The following is a 25,224-nucleotide window of genomic DNA, read 5'->3' as shown; positions in this document are numbered from 1 at the left end:
GTATGTATTCCAAATAACGATCTATTATTTCCCCTCTAAAACTTCACTCCAACATAATCAAGGCTTGAGCTGGGAGAACTTCTTGCCCATTCTCCAAAGGTAGGGGGGATGGTATAGCAGTCTGCTTGTGCTTATTGACGCATTAACAACACAAAAGACGCTGACTGAGAGGTGTGAAGGGATTTAAGGTGGGCCTGAATTATGAGTTTTTTCCATAGGCATTAGTAATTCTAGTGTTAACATTCACATCTGAAGGTTCTGAAGTCTCACTCACTCAGCCCTAATGAAAATGCCTAATTGAATCTGCACATTTGACTGTACTTATACATCTTACAATCTTTAAGCCTTTTACTTTGATCATGCCTCTGGCTCAAACATTATCTTCTACCAAATGATGTTTTAATGCATGCAACTTTTCTGGCCAAGTAGATTCACATTTTGCACAACTTCTCAATTATTTATCTTCAATAACTATTCATTTATCACTTCTAAAACAAACATATTTAAATAATGCTATTGTTTTCTATTCCTTTCCTCAACAGAACCTTGACCATTGCTATTGTACCAATATATGTCAAAATTTTCTAACCCACAATATTTCCTGTATCAAAACACCATCTGGTGTAAACCATATAATGCCCTTTTATTAAGTACAATATATGTCACTAGCAATTATCTCTCACACAACTTCTTCTTGTTTTCCTTTTACTCGCTAAGGCATTTATGTTCCTTCTTGCTGGCTCAGATTCCATTACAGCCAGAAGGAATTTCACTCCGTTGAGCCCTTGAGCAAAGCCCTTAACCTGAAAATTGCTACAAAGGTGCTGTGCAATGGCTGACCCTGTGCTCTGAACCCCAAAGGTAATAATAATAATAATTCATTACATTTATGTCAAAAGACAATTTCCCCTCAGGGATTAACAAAGCATTTCAAAAAGAAAAAAAAGAAGCAGTGGCTATATGTACCTGCATAACAGAAAGAGTGAGCTTCTTTATATCCAAGCTCACTTCTTCAATTTTTACAGCTATATCTTCTATTTGTTGCTGTAATCCGGTAACTTCTTCTTCTTGTCGTGCCTGTACTTCTTTTTCTGATTGCTTTGAGCTTGGAAGACAGTCAGCTGCAGCTTGCATTTGCTGGACCATTTTCTCTGACTCCTGGAGGCAAAAATACAGAATCAAAATGTAGTGATGTATAAATATCTCCACCAAACCAAAAAAGAAGCAAAACATAACGTAATGCAATTGTATACTTAAGTATTTTTGGTTAAAGTTGAAAAACATTTTTATTTTAATTACAACAAATAATATAAGGCATATAATTTACATGTACCCCAACGGCAGTATTTCCTTTCTCTCCTTATTCATAGAAGTGTTACTTTCTTTTTTGATGATAATTTTATTTCACCATCCCTCAAACAGCACCTTCTTTAATAAAACCACTGAAGTATCATATCAACAACAAAGTGGCCATCTTGGGTAATTCCAAAATCACTATAATTAGAAAGCAGAGTAAGTGGAACTGATACTTAACTTCCTCATTTCAGACTGTATGCCAAAGTATGGCGGAGTGTTACAAAAAAACGTAAGAAACCTATTAAAAGTATACACAAATTATTGATGAAAAATTCAAATAATTAGTCACTTGTTCAGAGCAAGACCTCATAAACAGTATGTAAAAGGTATTGAATTTTTAAAACATTTAATCGAGAATAAACTGCAAACTGTCACTCAATTAATTGCGTGATTAACCAATATCCATTAGTCCTTTGTGGATGTGATAGCTGTACAACTTCTTAGCTGCTCAAACTGAGAAGACCTGTGCCTTTCAGGTAATTCTTAAAACATGACTTCGTGATCTCATGTGATGGTAATGTGTAAGAATTGTCAGACCTCACCGAACGATCATCTCAGTCTTGTATCTTCAACTATATTTAGAAGTCTGCAGTCTGTTCTGATCCATTTTGCAATAAACAGCGGTATTTAATGCTTTAGATTTTGTTTCATTCATGGATATAATTCGAGTTGTACATTCATGGATTGTAGTCCTCCACAGATATTGCTGTCTAACCTTAAAAGTTTTTACAGCAGAATCATGCATGTTCTTCTCTTAAGTAATAAGCCTAGGAGATTGTACCTCTTTGATAACTATATTTACCTACACTAACTTTATAAGTATTGACAGTTTTGTCCTTTGACCTATCAGGAGAACTTTTAAACCCAAAGGAAGCATTACAAACGTAATATTTCTCAGCTAATGTTTACGGAATAGATTAGATCAGGGGTTCCTAAACGTTAAGTCAAGGCTCCACACTAATATAAATTCAATGCAATGAAATGAAGCATGATCTTGGATCTCAGTTACTGCTAACAGCTGTCAAATTGGATTATTTTGTATATTAGTAGACCTACTAATCAAAGCAAATGCTTAAGTACGTCAGACCACTGACACACAGGTGATTCAATTTCACATGGTACCTCTGTGGTAGGAGTTTTCCATGCTATACTACCTCCTGGAATTGAAATATTCTATAGTACTCCTATTTTCTTTCAGTCTTAAAATTTTAAGTAATGAACTCTTACCAGGCAAAACTGAAAGTGAGACTTCTTAACTCTCACACCTTTCACCCTAATATTGCATTTGCGGATTTTAACAAGTGATTACAGTGAGTTTTTTTGTGTGGTTGTGTATGTCATTTTGTTTTGTTATGTACTTCAAATACTTTAAAAATGATTTTATAATGTAAGATAAGGAATAAATATTAGAAAGCCTATTTTCTTTTAACTTATAAAAAAGTATACATTTACATATGAATACAGATCAAAGGAAGCAGAAAAGAAACTCAAGTTGCATATATTAGTTCCACTCACAAGAGAGGAAAGTAACTCAAAGTCAGTTTTGAAGGTTGTGTGTCTTTATCCTCTATAGCAGGGGTGGGCAGATTCAGTCCTGGAGGGCCGCAGGTTTTTGTTCCAACCCAATTGCCCAATAAGAAGCCCTTACTGCTCAAGTAACACTTCTGCTTCACATTAGTTGTCTCGCTCATTAAGATTTTGAACACTCATTGCTTATTTTAGTCTTAAACAGCTGTAGTCTCAGTTTGTAATGGCTCCTTATTAGCAATAAGATGCAAATGACAAAAGAAACCAGCATTTCTTCATTTTGCTTGTTTCCATTTACACCAGTGTGTATTTATCATACACTATTGGGTTTAATTAAATACTGTGAAGGAAAGTGAAAAAAAAAAAAGTGAAGCACTGAGAATAACTTGTCTGTTTTAGAATTCAAATCATTTGGATGATATCCTTAGAAAGGAAAAAAAATCTAGGATATGAGAATGACCTGATATGACAGAGTTAAAGCACTAGCAAGTCATGAAATTAAATAATTGACAAGGATTGGTTTTTAATTAAGCAACTGGGTTGGAACGAAAACCTGCAACCACTGCGGCTCTCCAGGACTGAATCTGCCCACCCATGCTCTATAGGATCATTTATTGTCAACTAGCAAAATACCCGCGCTTCGCAGCAGAGAAGTAGTGTGCTAAAGAAGTTAAGAAAGAGAAAAGGAGACATTTTAAAAATAACGTAACATGACTGTCAATGTAATTGTTTTGTGTTATGAGTTGCTGTCATCAAGGATTTGATTATCATTTCTTTCAATCAGGTTTGTATTTGGAGGATGTGTTGTGTTCAAGTTACATTCCATGTTTGTCTTGTCTATCCCTGAACATCTCATCTTCATTGTCAACCATTGTAAAGATAACAGGTTTCATTCATCGAAGTGATCACCACCCAAATCAGTACACATGAATCTAAGATGTTTAAAAGGCATTCCCGGTATTAAGTTGTGGATTTGCCTGAGAATATTTAGCGGCAGTGTGTCTATGAACATAATTTAAACTTAAGCTTTACACCTTGCTTTCCTATTGATATGTCCACAAAGGCTTGTTCAGCGTCAGAGAGTTCCCGTCCTACTGCATCAATAAACATCTCGTCTTCCTCTTTATCTGAGACATCACACACTGCAAGCACGGGTTTACCTTTCCCAGTCCTGCAAACTTTAGCGAAGTGCTTCAATTTACCACATTTTTTACACTGTCTTCCTTTAGCTGGACATTGACTTTTTCCACCGTGTGGTTTGTTTCTGCAGTAGGTGAACTTATGAATATGCGTGTATGCGTCAGTCGCTTCATATTCTATTGCTGCCGTCTCAATTGTGTAATGCGTTTTTTGTTCAGCGCTCTTTGGAGCTCTTGCTTTTTGCCTGGGTACCATGTTCACAGTCAGTTCACGTGAGCTGCTTGGAGTACATGCATCAAAGGTTCTCAGCTGTGTTTGTGCTATCTCGTGCGATCTTGCGATGTCCACGGCTTTATTTAATGTTAGCTCAGACCCGGCACTTAAAAGTTTTTCTCGCACTTACACTGAGTTTGTACCAAACACTATTCTATCCCTAACCATCTCATCTTTGTTTGCAAAAGCACAGTCCTACACCAGCAATTTTAACTCCGTTACAAAGTGATGAAAAGTCTCATTTATACCCTGCGTCCTGTAATTAAACTTGTATCTTGCGAATATCGTATTCGTCTTAGGCATGACAAACGCCAGCGGCAGAGTGTCTATGACCCTAATTTAAAGTTAAGCTTTACACCTTGCTTTGCTATTCGTTTGCATAAGCACAGTCCTTTACCAGCAATTTTAACTCCATTACAGCCATTTTAACTGTGTTACAAAGTGATCTAAAGTCTCGTTTATACCCTGCGTCTTCTCATTAAACTTGTATCTCGCGAATATCGTATTTGTCGTAGGCATGACAAGCGCCAGGGGCAGCGTGTCTATGAACTTAATTTAAACTTAAGGTTTACACCGTGCTTGGTTTCCGTAGTAGCTGCACTTATGAATATGCTTGTATGCCTCACTCGCTTCATATTCTTTTGTTGCCTTCTCAATTGCGTAATGTGTTTTTTGTTCAGCGCTCTTTGAAGCTCTTGCTTGTTCTCTGCGTACTGCGTTCACAGTCAGTTCATGTGAGCCGCTCGGAGTACATGCATTGAAGGTTCTCAGCTGTGCTTGTGCTATCTCGTGCGATCTTGTGCGATGTCCACGGCTTTATTTAATGTTAGCTAAGACCCGGCACTTAAAAGTTTCTCTCACACTTTCGCTGAGTTTGTGCCAAACACTAGTCTATCCCCGACCATTTCATCTTCGTTTGCATAAGCACAGTCCTTCACCCGCGAATATTTAGCGGCAGCGTGTCTATTGAATTGCTGCTGATGGACGGCTTTATATGGGCAGGCACTTCATTACGTGGGAGGCGTGACGATAAGGGACGCAACTCCGCCTCACACGGCGACGGAGCTGCAGGCTATGGCCGCATATATGTACGTAAGTAGGTTCCAGTTATGCCCGTTATGCGTAGAATTTCGAAATGAAACCTGCCTAACTTTTGCAAGTAAACGGTAAGGAATGAGCCTGCCAAATTTCAGCCATCTACCTACACGGGAAGTTGGAGAATTAGTGATGAGTGAGTGAGTCAGTCAGTCATTGAGGGCTTTGCCTTTTATTAGTATAGATGGCAGCTCCAGTTTTGACAACCTTAAGCACAGTTTTGTTTCTAACATCAGCCAATGCCTGTATTTAATTTTAAAGGTAGAATGAAGGTTTCCAAATATGGGCAACTCTTTGAAACAGTACCGTTTAGCTACTAGAATGTTACATTCATATATTTTATTATTAAAATTTGTCTTCATTATCTATCATTTTGCCTTATTCCACCAATTTAAAAAGCTGTTCTAAAAATGAGGGTACAAAAAACTAGCTCACCAGAAATCTAGTAACATCAGTGAAAGACAGAGAAGCTCTGCAGTCACCTCAGGTAGGTGGGAGTGAGAAAGACACTTTCACATAAATCCATTGGTTTTGGTGTGGGGTATGTATGCTATGAGCAATGAAAGACTTCAATCTGAAAAGCCAGGAGTGGAGTGTCACAGCAGGAACACCCTGATCACTGCTCTCATTTACAGACACATTAATACATGATTACTTCTTTGCAACAGCAGAAGCACATTTTCAATTACCTGTTTGTTTTATTTAAAAAACAGGCAATTTAAAGATATCTTTAAAATTGGAATTGATTTTTTAATCATGTCAGATTTGCAGGGGCCAGAAACCACATTTTACAATCCACTGTCTTAGACAGTAGCAGGGGGCGGCGATGACTAACTAAGAGTTGTGCTCCAATTGGTAAAACAAAAGAAATGTAACCAATTATATCTCTAATGTTGTAATTCAACTTGGATAAAGGCATCAGTCAAAGAATAAGTAATAATAAAAGTATTAGGTCACTGGAGCTGCTTATTCTTGAACAGACTATACATAATTGTCCATGAGGAAAATGTTCTTGCCATAGATCAATTTCTGCTTTTTCCTGGTGACTAGGCTTTTATTGATGGTCTTTGGAAAAGAGAATTCTACAGTAAAGTGTATTCTTTTGAACTGAAACAGGTAATCAGTAATTCTCCTTTTTGTTCTGTCATGCAGCTGTCATTAGGGTAATAACTCCCTCTCCCAGGCCTTTCACCTTTTGGCAACATACTTATGGCTCCTAAAACTCCAAAGGTCAACAGGTTGTCATTTATGTGCTTGTGCTTGGCACAACTTGATGTTTCATGGGAGTCCAGTACCCAACCATGCCCTTTCTACCCAAATCATTATTTGTATTAGGTGTTTCATGCCTCTTGACACATCAAATGTGGGTCCAGCACCCACCCAAGAGTGCTTCATTGCACCTGTCACATCACGCCAGGAGTTTGATGGAGAAGAACAGATAACCAAGATGAGGGTCATTCCGCTTCTAAGAGTGCTGGTAATCAACAGCAAAAAATAGCTCTTGCTGTTGCTAATCATTGAGCATTTAAGTGATGGTTAGATTCAGTAAGACAGGAAGCAATCAAGCTTGAATGTGTCTAATCCAGGGGTCCTCAATCCCAGTCCTGGAGAGCCGCAGTGGCCGCAGGTTTTTGTTCTGACCTGGTTGCTTAATTAGAAAGCAATTCTTGCCAATAAAGCACTAACAAGCTATGAAATTAAATTAACTCTGCTATGTCAGGTCATTCTCATACCCTAGATTTTCTTTCCCTTTCTATCATGCAAATGATTTGAAGGCTAAAATGGACGAGTAATTCTCAGTCCTTCACTTTTTTCTCTTCCATTTTTCTAGTGCAGGTAAATACACACAGGTGTAAATGTAAATAAGCTAAATGGAGAAATGCTGCTCTCTCTTGTCATTTGCATGTTATTGATAATAAGGAGCAATTAAAATAGCTGTTTAAGACAAAATTAAGCAATAAGGGCTCAAAATCACTAAAGTGAAGCAGAAGAGTTACTTTGGCAATAAGTGCTTTTTATTAAGCAACTGGGTTGGAGCAAAAACCTGCAGCCACTGCGGCTCTCCAGGACCGTGATTGAGGACCCCTGGTCTAGTCTAATTTAACTTGTTATTTAAAATTGGATAATTACCTATGTGATATGGGTTGGAGATGGTTGCACTGACTAGAAAGCAGGAGACAGAGCTGGAGGTGGCAGAGTTAAAGATGCTAAGATTTGCATTGGGTGTGATAAGGATGGATAGGGTTAGAAATGAGTACATTAGAGGGCCAGCTCAAGTTGGACGGCTGGGAGACAAAGTCAGAGAGGCGAGATTGCATTGGTTTGGACATGTGCAGAGGAGAGATGCTAAGTATATTGGGAGAAGTTCTTTAGCGATAGAGCTGCCAGGGAAGAGGAAAAAAGGAAGGCCTAAGCGAAGGTTTATGGATGTGGAGAGAGAGAGGACATGCAGGTGATGAGTGTAACAGAACAAGATGCAGAGAAGAGAAAGATATGGAAGAAGATGATCCACTGTGGCAACCCCTAACGGGAGTAGCCGAAAGAAGAAGAAGATTTCAATTTGATTCACTGGTTGACTAAGTGACTAAGGAGGTAATTATTTTTTCATATGGGTGATATATGGATCTTCGTGGACTTTTTTCTTTCAATAAATCGAATGATGTCAGGATGTCTTTTGTATTAATGTTGTTAAATATGTTTGAGATGTGTTATGCATAAGCAAAAATAGAGGAAATCAAGAAATCTTTTTTCAAGGCACAATATTTCATTTTTTTAAAGAAAAAACATACTGAACCAGAAACAATGTTGGCACAAGTTCTTACTCTGATCAGACTGTGGATGCAGCACACATTTTGCTGTTTGACAACCACTGAAACACGAAGATATAAAGATGGTTAATTTGAAAAAGCTGCCTCAGAGTGCTTTGTTTGAATCATGAAATGTGTTTTGTTTGGAGGTTTATTCCCTTTTATTATCAGTTGCTCTTTCATAGCTGAAAGCCATGCAATTAAAAATCGAATGCTGTTGCATTAGTTTAGGTAGCTCTTAGTTAATGCTGACTGCAAGGCTCACAATTTAAGAAACATTTAAATCTGTACTGCTGTAGTTTAGAAGATGACAACACTATAAGGGGCTGCAAAAGGGGAATGTAAAACAAGATAGACCAGGCCCCAAGAAGCATTAACGTAGGGAAACCAACATAAATTATTTAGTTTTGTCAGAGAACACCTACTTCATTATGTTGCCTGTCAGCATATCCACCTGTCACAAAGCAGCTCAACATGGATTGGCCACTCAGAAACACATCTTGCCTAACAACAAAGTTTGTTCTGCCCTTTCTTAAATAGTTCCTCTGTGTTATTACACCATCCCACTTTGTCACTGATGTGGACCCTAGAGTACCTGTAGCAATATACCACTGTTACATCCACTCCCTAATTAGTGAGCAGGCATTGAGAGTCTATGGTGTTGTGAAAGTCAATAACACGTTTCCTTGATTTTGCAGATGCAGAATTCTTTATATTGTCAGAACAGTGACAAATCTTAAACTATTTTCTGTAATTCCACATGTTAATCGACTCTTCATCAAGATATTTTAAAATGTTGTAGTAGTATGGAAACTAGGCTCATTGCTGTTTCAACCTAAGGAAGTGTAATGCTCACACAGGCACAATTATTGTTAGTGTGGATCAAACCAGTTTGGCTTAACATTAGTAAAAGAACAAACCTAAGCTAAAAAATGGTTTTGGGCCAGGACTGAAATGACAATAAAATAAGTATTAAACAGATAGAAAATTAGACATCTAGCCTCTTCAACAAGTGGTATACAACACTGGTCAAAAGTTTTAGAACACCTTAGGTTTTTTCCAGTTTTTCTTCAAATTTAATCAGTTGAAATGGTAAGCAGTAAATTGCCAAAGGTTTAAATTTAAAGTTTAGGTTAGAACAAACTGAAAAAAGGATTATAATATAATATTACAAATGGGCCTTCATCAGCGAACAGTTAATATGTTACACCCTACAGATGTTCTTAAGAAATTAAAGTAAATTGAGCTTTTGCAATTTGAAGCAGTAGTCCACAGGTGGTATATTATCAAGGCCCTATTTTGTCCTTTAAGGAATGGCTTTCTTACTGCCACTCGCCCTGTTAAAACTGCAGCACAAGGCCTCCACCTCACAATAGAAACTGATACTTGTTTTTATGTCCACTATTAAGCTATGCTTGAAGTTGTTGTGCTGTAAGGTGCCTATCATTCAGGCTGGTGATCCTCTAAAACTTGTCTTCTGATTGGGTTGTGTATCTGGGTCTGCCAGATCTCTTCTTAGAAAAGTATCTTCCAGTTTATAATTGCCTTTGGATTGTGTAGGACACAGTACTCACTGACACTTTGATATATATCCTAGTAATCCAAAAGAATTTGGGACAACTGTGCAAATTGTTTGTTTCAACTTGCAAGGCTTAATTTACTTTAATTGCAGAACATTTGTAGGTTGTAACCTGTTAGTTGTTCCCTGAAGAAGGTCCATTTGTAATATTCTGAAATTTCCTTTGTTTTTCAGTTTTGCTAACCTAAATTTAAAAAATGTAAACCTCTGGCAGTTTACTGCTTACTTTTTCATCATTTTAAGGTCATTCATTGCATTTCAATTGATTAAAATTAAAAAAAAATGTTCTAAAACTTTTGACTAGTAGTGTACCACATTATTGTGCTGTCATACTTTAAATAACATATTGTATTATTATCAACATGCTCATGTCAATTCAATGGATAATATTTGAGTTATCTCAATATTAGCTGCACTCAATGTTTTCTTTGTCTACATATCACTCAATGCATCTGGGGAAAATTTGTAAGTAAATGACCTTGCAAACAATGAGCCAGTTTTTAATCCTGGTGTTGAGTAATATAATAATTAACACACCAGCAAAAAAAAAAAACAAAAAAAAAACATACAAACTGTTAAGAAAAGCAAAGTATTTGTGACCATCTTCTTACTTGAGTAAAGGTGAATTTCTCTGTATGAGTGAAACGGGTTCCCTTAACCAAGATTTCATGACCACAAGGTCCTGCACCAAAGGATTTCAGAAGATCAGCCAGGTCAGAACTGGAACGTGATGTGTGCTGGTTTTCTTGATTTTGCTGAACAGCATGGCGAAGCTGATCATGAAGACGTTTCTGAAGACGTTGTCTCTTACGGGATTTGTACTCCTAGGTAAAGTGTAAGGCATGCACAGACATTTAATACAAAACTGAAGTCACATCCTTTTTAAAAATTGACTGCATCAACTTTTCTACTTGTTTACTTCAAAATGAGTTTTGTATAAATCCTTATTCATACAGTGCTTCGGAAAATATTCAGATTCCTTCATTTTTTTTTTAAATTTTTTTTTTTAACACATTTTGCTATGTTTCAACCCTTATGCTAAAATCATATAAATGCACTTTTTCCACATCAATCAACACTTGATAACTTGATATTCAAAAACAAATTTAGCAATCCTTGCAAATTTATTAAAAATAGAAAATGTAATTATCACATTGATACAAGTATTTAGATCCTTTGCTATGACACGTGAAATTTGGCTCAGGTATATCCCATTCTATTGATTACCACTGAGATGATTCTACACTTTGTTTGTAGTCATGTTCAATTCAACTGATCACACTTGATTAGGAAAGCCACATAACTGTCTATAAGAGGTCATCCAGCTGACAATGGGTACCAGAGAGTCAAGGACCTCAGACTGCAAATTTTTGAAAAAGAGAACAAAAAAATAAATAAATAAAAATGTAATTTTGAAACAAGTGACTACCAGATTATAACACCAGTGTTTTCTAGCTCACTACATTAAGATGACCAAGTAGGGCAAATTTATGTATTTAAAGACATTGTCAATTAAAAGGTCAAATGTATTTCTTAACATTCATAAAAACTGTATTTACATACATCTATTGAAAGCCGGGATGCAAGTCCTTGACTATTCCATTCAGATTCCCATTCCTGCACAGCACTAATATCTGCTGAATTCCTCTCTAAAAGAGAGGCACAGAGAAAGGCATGCTGCGAAGGTTGGGCAGTAACAGGCAGAAGATATTTTTCACAATATTCTTTCACCTCTGAAAAATGACAGATAAAGAATACAAAGAATTAACAAAAACGGTTAAAATATTATTACACAGGTAGTAATCTAAAGTTGGTATGGTCTGATCACAGCATTAAAGGCTTTCTCATTAACCAGTCAATGGAATCAATCCTTATTAATCAGTAAATCAAGCTACTTGCAGCAGATTAAGGAGGAGATTAACCTGACACCACCAGCATTTGAGTGATACCCATTATCACCTGGCACAAGTAATGACATGATTCTGTTAAGTGAATTGTGCAGTCCAAAAAAAAAAACAAAAAAACTGAGGGTTCATTTAATTACCTTACCAGCAAGCCAGCCACCACATAAAGCACCATCAGGAAGTTGTCTGTCATGCTAATTTGACTCAAAATAAATGAATCATGCGTTGACCCAGGACACCATGCCACGATGTTTGTCAGTCTCATCTTGGCATCATAAATAACGTGTGTGTCAATTTAATGTAACTGCTTATGGTTAACACCATATTCTCACTTGGTGCACTTATTGCAATATGAGTGCAGTAGACTACTCCGATTAAGTTAGGAAAACCAGACACTGCTGAAAAATAGCCTTTTTATGACAACAAAAACCTGTTATGTTTTATGCCTGTACACCCACACCAAATAAAAACTGATTGTTGCACCTTGTTTGGTTGATTAATCGCCTCCAGCACAGCCGGTATGATGGAGTGAAACAGGAATATGATGAGAAAGCTGATATATTGCTGAGTTGTTGACCAGTTTCTTGAGAAGTGAGAACAGCCAGGATATATAAAGTGATGAAAACCCAAAAAAGTTCTGCAGTGCAGATACATAGAACTGGCCCCCTTAAAAGGGAAATAAAATACAGTCTGTACATCATATTCCTCACTTTAGAGGTTTTAACGTTTGTCACTTCAATGCACATTATTATAATCTGCATTTGACACCTTTTAACTTGGTTGGCTGCATTTCCTCAATTGATAGTGTTGTTATTTCCCACTTTCTCTAAAATACTGTGTGAGGATTGGGCAGAGTTACCGTATATTTATGAACATTGTCATGTAAAGTTTTCTTTTATAAACTTCAACATTTGTGTGGCAAATAAAGTATGCATATTTTGAAACCCTTTTTGTATGTACACAAGTTTTATACATTTGATATCCAATTTCTCCAAATCATGAGGATACAAATGAATGTAAAGTGAAATGAAGATTTCTTCTTACTCCTCAGCTTTAACACATTTTCAAAAGGCAACTGTACATTCACTTCACTTTCAATCTACTTTTCTATTGTGAAGGCCACAATGGCAACATACTAAACTTGACAAATTAGGCTGGCATATTTTAGATACTTTTACTAGCTGGTTCTGAGGAATTCCCATCCAAATTCCAGGAGGGTCTAAGTCTTCTTCCAGTTAGTGTTTAGCACACACCAACTGAAAGGCAAATAGAAGGCATTCTAACAACATTCCCAGATTACTTCAGTAGGCTACTTTTAATCCAGAGAAGCAGAAGTTCTAGTTCAATGTACCCCTATCATAGAGAGTAAGCCAACCAACATAAAACAGAACCTAATTTCTGTCACTTGCATTTGAAACCTCGTTTTAATATTCATTACCTACAGTTCATTAGGGTGTGGACAGAGATATAATTTCAAGACTGTCAGAGGACTAGCTCCCACATTATCGTCAGTAGACCTATCTTGTCTTGTGAATGCCTCTACTCCAGGTGGACTCTATTGGACTTGGGCTATATGTTCAACCTTTTATCGCTGCGGACCAAGACAATTTTCTCCAGGGAAGTACCAAGACCCGCAATTTGGAAGTGCTCATTCTCATTGCAAACACATCATATTCAGCTGCATAGTCATTCCACATGAGCCAGACACCAGAGTTTGATGAGGCAGAGATGTTAACATTAGATTCACCAACACACTGTAGATACTCTACAATGCAAATCCACAACCCAAACCCAAATAAAACAGTGTCTGAAACAAACGTACCTTTGGGTATTTTCTTGCCAGAGAGCACTGTGGTTTGAGGTATGCTGAGGTGCTGAGCATGAAAACCATGAGCCAAATCTGAGTTCTGTAATGATAAGAATTTTTTCAGCATTATATATTTTGGTACCAATCAATATTATTTCAATACTCTTTATAGTGTCTAGAACAGTGTCACATAACTTATCCCATCGACAGCAGCCAAGAGCCTTTCGCTAATTCCTCACCAGACTATGTAGTTTTTGAAGTGTGATGGACTGAAGAAGCATAATCTGTCACTCCAGAGTATCCCTATTTCCTCATTTCCTTCAATGAGATCCTTAAAGGCCCCACTATGCAATGAACCCAATTACACTAAACACAGGAACTCAGACAAGTGTAGGATTAAATGATCTCTTATTTATTCAAGCAAACACACACAAACATATTATATATATATATATATATATATATATATATATATATATATATATATATATATATACACACATACATATATATATATATATATATATATATATATATATATATACACACACACACACACATACATATATGTACATACAGTGATGTGAAAACTATTTGCCTTCCTGATTTCTTATTGTTTCCATGTTTGTCACAAAAATGTTTCTGATCATCAAACACATTTAACCATTAGTCAAATATAACACAGTAAACACAAAATGCAGTTTTTTGGATTTTTTCTCCTTAAATAATAAAAACTATCATTTAAAAACTGCATTTTGTGTTTACTTGTGTTATATTTGACTAATGGTTAAATGTGCTTGATGATCAGAAACATTTTGTGTGACAAACATGCAAAAGAATAAGAAATCAGGAAGGGGGCAAATAGTTTTTCACACCACTGTATATATATATATATATATACATATCTATACTAATAAAAGGCAAAGCCCTGACTGACTCACTCACTCATCACTAATCCTCCAACTTCCCGTGTAGGTAGAAGGCTGAAATTTGGCAAGCTCATTCCTTACAGCTTACTTACAAAAGTTGGGCAGGATTCATTTCGAAATTCTACGCGAATGGTCATAACTGGAACCTATTTTTTCGTCCATATACTATAATAGACTTCTGCTCGACGGCCGTGGGAGGCAGAGTTATGCCTCCCACGTAATTTAGTGCCTGCCCATATAAGGCCGTCCGTCAGTGGCAATCCAATAGAAACACTGCCGCTAAATATTCACGGGTGAAGGACTGTGCTTATGCAGATGAAGATGAGATGGTCAGGGTGGTGTTTGGCACAAACTCAGCTGTGACACATACAAGCATATTCATAACTGCAGCTACTGCGGAAACAAAGCACATGGTGGAAAAAGTCAATGTCCTGCTAAAGGAAGACAGTGTAAAAAATAACCTGTGCATGCAGTGTGTCACGTCTCAGATAAAGAGGAAGACGAGCTGTTTATTGATGCAGTAAGAAACGAATCGATGAATGAAACCTGTTATCTTTACAACGATTGACAAACACTGAATGTAACTTGAACACAACACATCCTACAAATATGAAGCTGATTGAAAGAAATAATGATAATCAAATCCTCGATGATAGCAACACTCATAACACTCACAAAACAATTACTGTATATTGACAATCATATTACGTTATTTTTAAAATGTTCCCTTTTCTTTTTCATAACTTCTTTAACACACTACTATATATATACACCCCGCTCTACATACTCTCAAATAGACAAACCACACGCCGTGGCTCAATGGAAGAGGCTTCGCCTCTAGCGCTGACGTCTGAGGTTCGATTCCCGAGAGGAGGTGCACTGAGTATGTACGCCTGATGACCCCAAAATTAGGGCGAAACACGTGTACTCTTTGCATTATTTCACAGTAAAACTATTTCAATATATATATATATATATATATATATATATATATATATATACATACATACATACATACATATACACACACATACATATATATCAGCGCTTCCCGATTCATTTTACCCTCACATCCCCTTGGTTTGAGACGTATGAAAAATATGCGGATAACGCAGAAAGACAGATCACCAATTGAAGCTTTATGAATAATGGATACTTTATTCGCCATCAATGATTGTTTTGGTAAAGCCATACTCAGTGTAATCATTAGATGAACGGTAAAAAAGTAAGAGTGAGGGGAGGGTGACTTATTGAGGCACGCAGGCAAAACCACAATAGCACGCGGGCTCGATGTAGTGTGCGTCATTTCAATCTGAATTGCGCGATCACATTCGAAAAAATATATCTTTTCAAGTTCAATTTAGTCGACACAAATATCTTTGGTTGGAATGTAAGGCGAATTTACTCTTTACATTTCTATGGTGAAGGAAAATTTATGCAATGATGCCTACATTTAACTTACATTCCTACCAAAGATATTTCTGTCAACTAAATAAAAATTCCTTCTATTTAAAATTTAAATAGAACTTGAACAGATACGATAGTTCATAATATCCACGCAGACTTGCACATAAGAGCGGGAGTCATCTGTTTTAACAAGCAGCGTATTGCACTGATACGAAATAGCATGCCCATTTAATTATTTAGGAATCCTTCTATATAAAAGCGGTCGGGTGTCCTTCCGTCCCGTGTGTGCTACGCAGGCACAGAATTTCACACACGCCCCGTCCATTTTGCAATGCACGATGGGATTTGTAGTTTCGTTTTTCCAGGTAAAAGATGATTTTCTACTCCAGACTGTGCAATATCTTCTTCTTCTTTCTTACTATATAAAAGCGGTCGGGATTGTCCTTCCGTCCCGTGAGTGGAAAGCGTAGCTTTCGCTTATCACAGACTTACTACTTGCAGCTTGCGGTACGAAGCGACATGATGTGAGCAGAGTTCTGGTGCTCCCATTGCTCCCTTGCTTTTGTGCACGATGTGCTGGAAAAATAGGCAAAATTATGTCTCTGGAAATAATTAATGCTGATGGAGTACAAATGCCTCACCGTGTAGTAAATATCAGGGGGGATCAAAAGGGCGACCTCAATATAGAAAAAAAGTTTACATTTCATCACAAAAATTAATTTTAATTAATTTAATAATTTTTTTATTTTATTAAAGTAATACCGCTCAAATGCAATATAACGAAATTAATAAGTTTGTATAAAATATCAAATTGATCTACATATTGAATTGCCTTAAGAAGTGGTCAACTTAAAAGTCGGTCGCCTTAAAAGACGGGTGAGCCTAGTGGATAAATAAATTAAGATTTGGTACAAATAATGTTTTCATTTTTCTTCCTTGATGGATTCTGGCACCCCCAGCAACAGTTGCTCGCACCCCAAAGGGTATGGGTATATATATATATACAAACCGGATTCCAAAAAAGTTGGGACACTATACAAATCGTGAATAAAAACTGAATGCAATGATGTGGAGGTGCCAACTTCTAATATTTTATTCAGAATAGAACATAAATCACGGAACAAATGTTTAAACTGAGAAAATGTATCATTTTAAGGGAAAAATATGTTGATTCAGAATTTCATGGTGTCAACAAATCCCAAAAAAGTTGGGACAAGGCCATTTTCACCACTGTGTGGCATCTCCCTTTCTTCTTACAACACTCAACAGTCGTCTGGGGACCGAGGAGACCAGTTTCTAAAGTTTAGAAATAGGAATGCTCCCCCATTCTTGTCTAATACAGGCCTCTAACTGTTCAATCGTCTTGGGCCTTCTTTGTCGCACCTTCCTCTTTATGATGCGGCAAATGTTCTCTATAGGTGAAAGATCTGGACTGCAGACTGGCCATTTCAGTACCCGGATCCTTCTCCTACGCAGCCATGATGTTGTGATTGATGCAGAATGTGGTCTGGCATTATCTTGTTGAAAATGCAGGGTCTTCCCTGAAAGAGATGACGTCTGGATGGGAGCATATGTTGTTCTAGAACCTGAATATATTTTTCTGCATTGATGGTGCCTTTCCAGACATGCAAGCTGCCCATGCCGCACGCACTCATGCAACCCCATACCATCAGAGATGCAGGCTTCTGAACTGAGAGTTGATAACAACTTGGGTTGTCCTTGTCCTCTTTAGTCCGGATGACACGGCGTCCCAGATTTCCAAAAAGAACTTTGAATCGTGACTCAACTGATACACACATATATATACACATACATACAAACATACACACAGGTATATATACAGTATGTGTATATATATATGTATGTGTCTATATGTGTGTGTATAGCTTTGGTCACTGAGTGCAAGGGAAAAATAATAAAATACAGTCTATAAGTTATTAAACAGTAAAACATTAACTTTTAAGAAATACAGGTACATTGAGCACTACTGGAGTGGTTGCTGGTAAACTACATTTTAAAGACTGTGTAACACAACAGGTAAGTAGTACTAACAGCAGCTAAAATGTATATGGATCATCTGTCAGTAGTAGATCCCATTTTGAAAGGCGCTACACGACGGCTGTGGTATAGAAATTACATTTTCTATGTGAACGTCCAAATTTCTGCCTCTGGTAATGTGCCTTACCGGCATTACTAGCAATTAAAGAAAATTAGTTTTGTGTCCTCTGCAGTGTTAAGAGAGAAAGGCTTTGGTTTGAAATAAAAGGAAAAAAGGTGTAAAGAAAGGAAAGTTGCCTTTTTCTTTTATATAGTATAGAGAGATGTGTTCGCTGACGATATGAGTGCCTTTTGGGGACAGTCACGGTGGGTCTTGTGTAGACTGGTGAGACATCCCTGCCATTAATCGGCTGTGATGGCACTGTCAGTCCTCGACTCCTGTGCGTGTCTTCATAATCCGAGCTGATGACCTCATAATCGTATATGTGCAAAAGAAAGTGCGAAGCGCCTTAATATTAGTTTGCCACGGTGTAGAAAAGGGGTCCCGTGTTTGCACTTGTCTGGGCTATAGCTCAGGGGGAGGATGAAAAAAATGAAAAGTGCTCACTTTGACTTAAGGCAGAAGCGCAGTCAGCATCTCAAAGGCCGGCACAGCTACGCGCGCCGCGCCGACTGCTCGACTTTTGCTGGGCAGGAGACCCACGATATCAAAAGTCTCCGCACTCGTTGGAGGTCATTCATATATATATATATATATATATATATATATATATATAGCAAAATTCCGCTACCAGCGGAGAAGTAGTGTGTTAAAGAAGTAATGAAAAAGAAAAGGAAACATTTTAATAATAACGTAACATGATTGACATTGTCATGAGTGTTGCTGTCATATATATGCCTGCCTGAATAAGTCACCCTCGCTTCGTTCTTACTTTTTTACCGTTCATTTAATCATGGCTAGTGGCAGAAAAATTATAAAATGGAAGGAGGATTACACTGAGTATGGCTTTACCAAAACAATTATTGATGGCGAATCGATTATTCATAAAGCTTGAAATGGTGATCTGTTTTTCTGTGTTAACCTCATAGTTTTTCATACTTCTTCTCAAACCAAGGGGGTGCGAGGGTAAAATGAATCGGGAACCACTGATCAATGTAATCAGTGTACCAGGAAATCATGCATTGACAAAAGTTCCCCTTTGCTTGTAATGCAAAGTGTGATTAAATGCATTATGTTTTAACGCGTTATGGAGCACATGCATCAAGATTCTCAGCTGTGCTTGTGCCAAGAAAAGGAAACATTTTAAAAATAATGTAACACGATTGTTAATGTAACCTTTTGTAAGTAGGGCCTGGAGGATTCAGTGTGGAGAAACTCTACAGACAGCGTGGTTATTAACTTGTGGATTTTTCTGTGAGTATTTGGTGGCAGTGTGACGAAGTTGCTTCAGAAGACGGCGTTAGCCGCGGAGCTCAGCTCAGAGCGAAATGAGGTGAATGGGAGGGGAGATGATGACGTCACTCCTCCACCCACCTTAACTGTCAATCCCCTTGCTTTCTTTCCGAGCTGGCAACACTCATGAATATGGTAGTATATGTCACTCGCTCACTTCTTATTGTTTCGCTGCCTTCTCAATTATAAAATGCATGTTTTCTTAAGCGCTTTTTGGAGGTCTTCCTGGTTTTCTACGCACTGCGTTGACAGTCAGTTCATGTGATTACGTGGGAGGCGTGATGATGTCACACAAAATTCCGCCCCCCCCACGTCATTCCAGCTCAACTCCATTACAGTTAATGGAGAAAATTACCTTCCAGTTATGACCATTAGGCGTAGAATTTCGAAATGAAACCTGCCCAACTTTTGTAAGTAAGCTGTAAGGAATGAGCCTGCCAAATTTCAGCCTTCTACCTACACGGGAAGTTGAAGAATTAGTGATGAGTGAATGAGTGAGTGAGGGCTTTGCCTTTTATTAGTATAGATATATACACGCGCTTCATAGTGGAGAAGTAGTGTGTTAAAGAAGTTATGAAAAAGAAAAGGGAACATTTTAAAAATAACGTAACATGATTGTCAATATACAGTAATTGTTTTGTGAGTGTTATGAGTGTTGCTGTCATCAAGGATTTGATTATCATTATTTCTTTCAATCAGGTTTGTATTTGTAGGATGTGTTGTGTTCAAGTTACATTCCGTGTTTGTCAATCGTTGTAAAGATAACAGGTTTCATTCATCAATTTGTTTCTTACTGCATCAATAAACAGCTCGTCTTCCTCTTTATCTGAGACGTGACACACTGCATGCACAGGCTTTTTTTACTGTCTTCCTTCAGCGGGACATTGATTTTTTCCACCGTATGCTTTGTTACCCCAGTAGCTTTACTTATGAATATGCTTGTATGTGTCACACGCTTCATATTTTTTTGCTGCCTTCTCAATTGTGTAATTCGTTTTTTGTTCAGCACTCTTTGGAACTGTTGCTTTTTGTCTGTGTACTGCGTCAGTTCACGTGAGCTGTTCAGTGTACATGCATCGAAGGTTCTCAGCTCTGCTTGTGCCATCTCGTGCGATGTCTTTGGTTTTATTTAATGTTAGCTGTTAGCATCTGCATAATCACAGTCCTTCACCCATGAATATTTATTGGCAGTGTTTCTATTGGATTGCCGCTGAGGAACGGCTTTATATGGGCAGGCACTAAATTACGTGGGAGGCGTAACTCCACCTCCCACGGGCATCGAGCAGAAGTCTATCTACTGTATACTAATAAAAGGCAAAGCCCTCACTGACTGACTGAATGACTGAGTCATCATTAATTCTCCAACTTCCCGTGTAGGTAGAAGGCTGAAATTTGGCAGGCTTATTCCTTACAGCTTATTTACAAAAGTTAAGCAGGTTTCATTTCAAAATTCTACACGTAACGGTCGATAACGGTCGACAACGTCCGCCATGTTCAACTTTCTTATTTATGGCCCCATCTTCACAAAATTTGGTAGGTGGCTTCCCTGCGCTAACCAATACCGAAGTACGTACTTATTTCGGTGGTATGACGCCACTGTCGGTCACCATATTTAATTTTCCAAAAGTCACTAATTCTCCAACTTCCCGTGTAGGTAGAAGGCTGAAATTTGGCAGGTTCATTCCTTACAGCTTACTTACAAAAGTTAAGCAGGTTTCATTTCAAAATTCTGCGTGTAACGGTCATAACGGTTAACAACGTCCGCCATGTTGAACTTCCTTATTCACGGCCCCATCTTCACGAAATTTGGTAGGCGGCTTCCCTGGGCTAACCGAAACCAATGTACATACTTATTTCGGTGGTATGATGCCACTGTCAGCCACCATATTGAACTTTCAAACATCACTAATTCTCCAACTTCCCGTGTAGGTAGGTAGAAGGCTGAAATTTTGTACTTATTTTGGTGGTATGATGCCACTGTCGGCCGTCATATTGAACTTTTCAACGGTCTTTGTTACTTATGGGCCCATCTTCAAGAAATTTGGTATGCGGGTTCCCATCGCTAACTAAATCCTACTTACGTACATATATACGTCCATAGCCTGCAGCTCGGTCACCGTGTGAACGGCGTTGGGTCCCCCATCCCAACGCCTCCCACGTTGTTGGCTGCCTGCCTATATAAGACCGTCCGTCGCTCCGGTCTCTACATTCCCGTCCTTGCTTTGCCACGGGATTCACGTCTCCCTGCTGATAACTACATCCTTTTTATTTAATCCACGGCTTCTCCGCTGTTTTAATGTTCGTTTATTACGATTATAGTTATTGTTTAGGTATTTTAGACTTACTTTACATTGTTCAGGTACTCATTTCCTTTATCATTCCAACCTTACCACCATTAACATGTCTATCAAGGTGATCACCATCGATCAAAGAACTGTCACTTACCGAGTGGTTTCCATGCCCGGAGATGGCACCTACATTTTCCATTCTCTGTGTTGCATATTGCACGGCCATATCAGGCTCACTCTTGATATCTGGAGGCACATTGTGTCTTATGCATTGAATGACTGGGACAGGTTCAAGGTGTGGACTGATGACGGTACAAGAGATAATTATACTACACAGGAGCACTATAAGAGTGAAATGCTTAAGCCCTTCACCTATGCATCTGCATGTGAGTTGATGGCTGCCACTGAATTGTTCGGTTGTCGCTTTCAAATGTAGTGAAATGGCCAAATATTTTACACCTTTCGACAACTGCCAATGCCTCTTAAACATCTTAGATTGACAGGTCACGATTTCAGTAGTGGACACTTTGATGTTTATGAATGTTTAAACTCAAAAGCTGGATGTGAAGTTATCGATGAAACCGGTTGTATACTTACAATGCTTGACAGATGCCGAATGTCTCTTCAACACAAGTCCTACAAATACTATCGTAATTGAAACAAACCATGACACTCAAACCGTTTATGACAGCAGCAATCCAAGCTGTGAGATTTGAAACAACATTAATGTTCACATGGCCAACTGTACGTTGCATGCTCAAGAGTAAGCTCAGCGCACAGCTTGGTCATATTACAACCGGAGGGACGAAATGACAATGTGGTGTACAAAGAGATCCTTAACAAATAATTATTGGTATATTTTCCCTCAGTTTAAAAAGGTTTAATTTTCTTCTTAATAAAAATTTTAAGGCTATTTATAGTATATGGACGAAAAAATAGGTCAGTCAGTCAGTCAGTGAGGGCTTTGCCTTTTACTAGTATAGATACATATAAATTATATGTTACCGGCAAAGTTTGAAATCCGGCATTCTATAGAATGCCTAGGCATTGTATATAATGCCTAAAACTAGCTGGCAATGTATGAAACGATTCATATTTCACACATTTCCTAGACATTCTATAGAATGCCAAATGAGAAACAGGCAAAGTATGAAATACATCTCTGATTTGTTTCGAATATCACGTGGCAAGGCACGTGACTTTTAACGCGTGCCTCAGGCTTAGAATTTGTCAGTTGCACTTTGCGGTTTGTTCGGGAGTGTCCATCCATCCACCCATCCATTTTCCAACCCGCTGAATCCAAACACAGGGTCATGGGGGTCTGCTGGAGCCAATCCCAGCCAACACAGGGCACAAGGCAAGAACCAATCCTGGGCAGGGTGCCAACCCACCGCAGGACTCGGGAGTGTCAACATACGCAATTTTACTTAAATTTGTTCAACAAAAAATTAGTTTTTTACTGTGCTCCATGAAAATGGAGGAGCAAGCTGTAGTGTTGGAGAAGGAGTCATGGTCTATAGACATGAAACAACGATTCAACGATGAACTGTCCAAAATTCGAGTTAATGCTGCAAAAAGCAGTATTTTCTTAACCGAAACTACTTATCAGAAGTTAATAAATGATGTACAAAAAGCCAAAATGACTACTAAGAAGGAACCCAGGGACTATTGGTTGCTGAATCACTATGATGTGATGATTGTAGAAAACAAAAGTAAACTCATTTATCCTGTTCAAGAAGGCGTCAGTACTATACAGTATTACGTCATGGACTCAAGAGTTATTTCACGTACTTCATGAAGCTCATTTGGCTATTGGACACAGAGGACATGATAGAATGTTGAAAGAACTTTCAACCAAATACAAAAATGTTATACGTCATGATATTGAACTGTACATCCACCTTTGTCAACCTTGCCAGAAAAAACACAGAGGTATTTAAAAGGGCATTGTTGTGAAACCTATGATTTTTTTCCGAATTTAATTCCCGTTGTCAGGTAGATCTTATTGACTTTCAGTCTCAGCCAGATAGAGAATACAAATTTATTATGGTGTACCAAGATCATCTCACAAAATTTGTGATTCTTAAGTCTATAACTTCAAAAAGAGCTGAAGAAGTAGCCTACAACCTAGTGGACATATTCTCGTTGCTTGGAGCTCCATCTATATTACAGTCTGACAATGGTAGGGAATTTGCCAATAATGTGGTGACCAGCTTGAAGGAGTTTTGGCCAGCACTGAAGATCGTCCATGGGAAGCCTCGCCATTCACAAAGCCAGGGTAGTGTCGAAAGAGCTAATCAAGATATCGAAAATATGCACTGTACTTGGATGCAGGACAACAAATCTGACCGCTGGAGTAAAGGAAGCATTTCGTTCAATTTATGAAAAATAGAGCTTATCATTCTAGGATCAAAAGAACACCATATGAAGCTCTTTTTGGCTGCTAACCTAAAGTAGGGCTTACAACGTCTTTTCTACCAGAAGATGTTTTAAAAGATATAAATACAGAGGACCAGCTAGAAAAAGTAATAGAAAGCGTCCAAACAATGGAAAAAGGTGAAACTAATCAGAGTATACAAGAAAAAGAGCCTGTTTTAAAAAACACGGATGAGATTACAGTCGATAGTGGATTAAACATGATGAAGACATGCTTACCGAAGAGATTTCCGTTTCTGATACCTGTTGTGTGTGTTTAAAGGAAACGAGTGATGTATTTGCATGCAAAAAGTGTCATAAAAAAATTCATTCCTTCTGTGGCCATGCTAGTAAAGATGATGAAATGGATATTTTGTGCACCCTTTGTTTCAAAACTGAAAATGCTATTGAAGGTAAAATAAATTCTAAAATCAATCTGGAAATACAAGCCAAAAAAATGAAAATTAATTCAGAAAAAAAATTTCCCACTGCTTCTTTGGGAACTATTGTGCAAGTTTCTATTCCTGACGTCGACAAGGGGCGAGGTGATTCGCACAATATATTGGCAGTTGTAATGAGTGTGACAGAGGATGGTTTCTACCGACTTGGAACTTCTGAAGGAATTTTAAAACAAGTATATGCAAGATCACAATTCACTTTATGCCCTAAGAACTTGCTTAGAATTGAAGATATTCCTGACCATGAAATTCCTCTCCGGTCAGTTGCAATTGCTCAGTCCAGTGGAAGCTCCAAGGATTCGTCAAATGTATGTGTAAAACAAAGTGCCAAAATATGAAATGTCTTTGCGTGAAAAATGTAATGAAATGTAATTCAAAATGTCATTCAAGCCTACCATGTTGCAACAAGTAGGTTAATTTTAATTTATTTTTTATATGAAAATTTTGTTTCCCTTAATAAGAAAGGTATAAATTTTGTTTTGTACAACTTTCATTTTTCTTTACGTATTTTGAATAAATTTTTTTTAATGGCACTCTCATTATTTTTTCAGAATAACATTTGTATTTTTGAGGAATGCACGTCATTTATATAATAGCCTTATCAGGACCTTTTTTCATACTTTGCCAAAATAGCATTTGTCATTCTATAGAATGCCTAGGTATTATATACAATGCCTAGGCAAAGTGTGTAATAATTCTCATATTACATACATTGCCTAAAAACGCCAGGCATTATATACAATGCCTAGGAATTCTATAGAATGCCGGCTTTTCATACATTGCCGGTA

The 25,224-nt window shown here is 37.7% G+C and overlaps 1 protein-coding gene across 1 annotated transcript in view; it reads right to left on the bottom strand.

Moving 5' to 3' along the window:
- Positions 1–25,224, bottom strand: part of ccdc22 (coiled-coil domain containing 22) — a 91,583-nt gene that overhangs the window by 42,408 nt on the left and 23,951 nt on the right. The window contains exons 5-8 of the mRNA XM_039774576.1: positions 13,504–13,588; positions 11,341–11,510; positions 10,389–10,601; positions 967–1,158 (exon numbers count right to left, since the gene is read on the bottom strand). Of these exons, the coding sequence (XP_039630510.1) occupies positions 967–1,158; positions 10,389–10,601; positions 11,341–11,510; positions 13,504–13,588 (660 nt within the window). The remainder of the gene's footprint in view (positions 1–966; positions 1,159–10,388; positions 10,602–11,340; positions 11,511–13,503; positions 13,589–25,224) is intronic.

This window comes from Polypterus senegalus, chromosome 13 (genome assembly GCF_016835505.1).
Source record: "Polypterus senegalus isolate Bchr_013 chromosome 13, ASM1683550v1, whole genome shotgun sequence".
Classification (NCBI taxonomy): Eukaryota; Metazoa; Chordata; class Cladistia; order Polypteriformes; family Polypteridae; genus Polypterus; species Polypterus senegalus.
The sequence above is the reverse complement of the archived record's forward strand: the minus strand, read 5'-3'. Positions and strand labels throughout refer to the sequence as shown.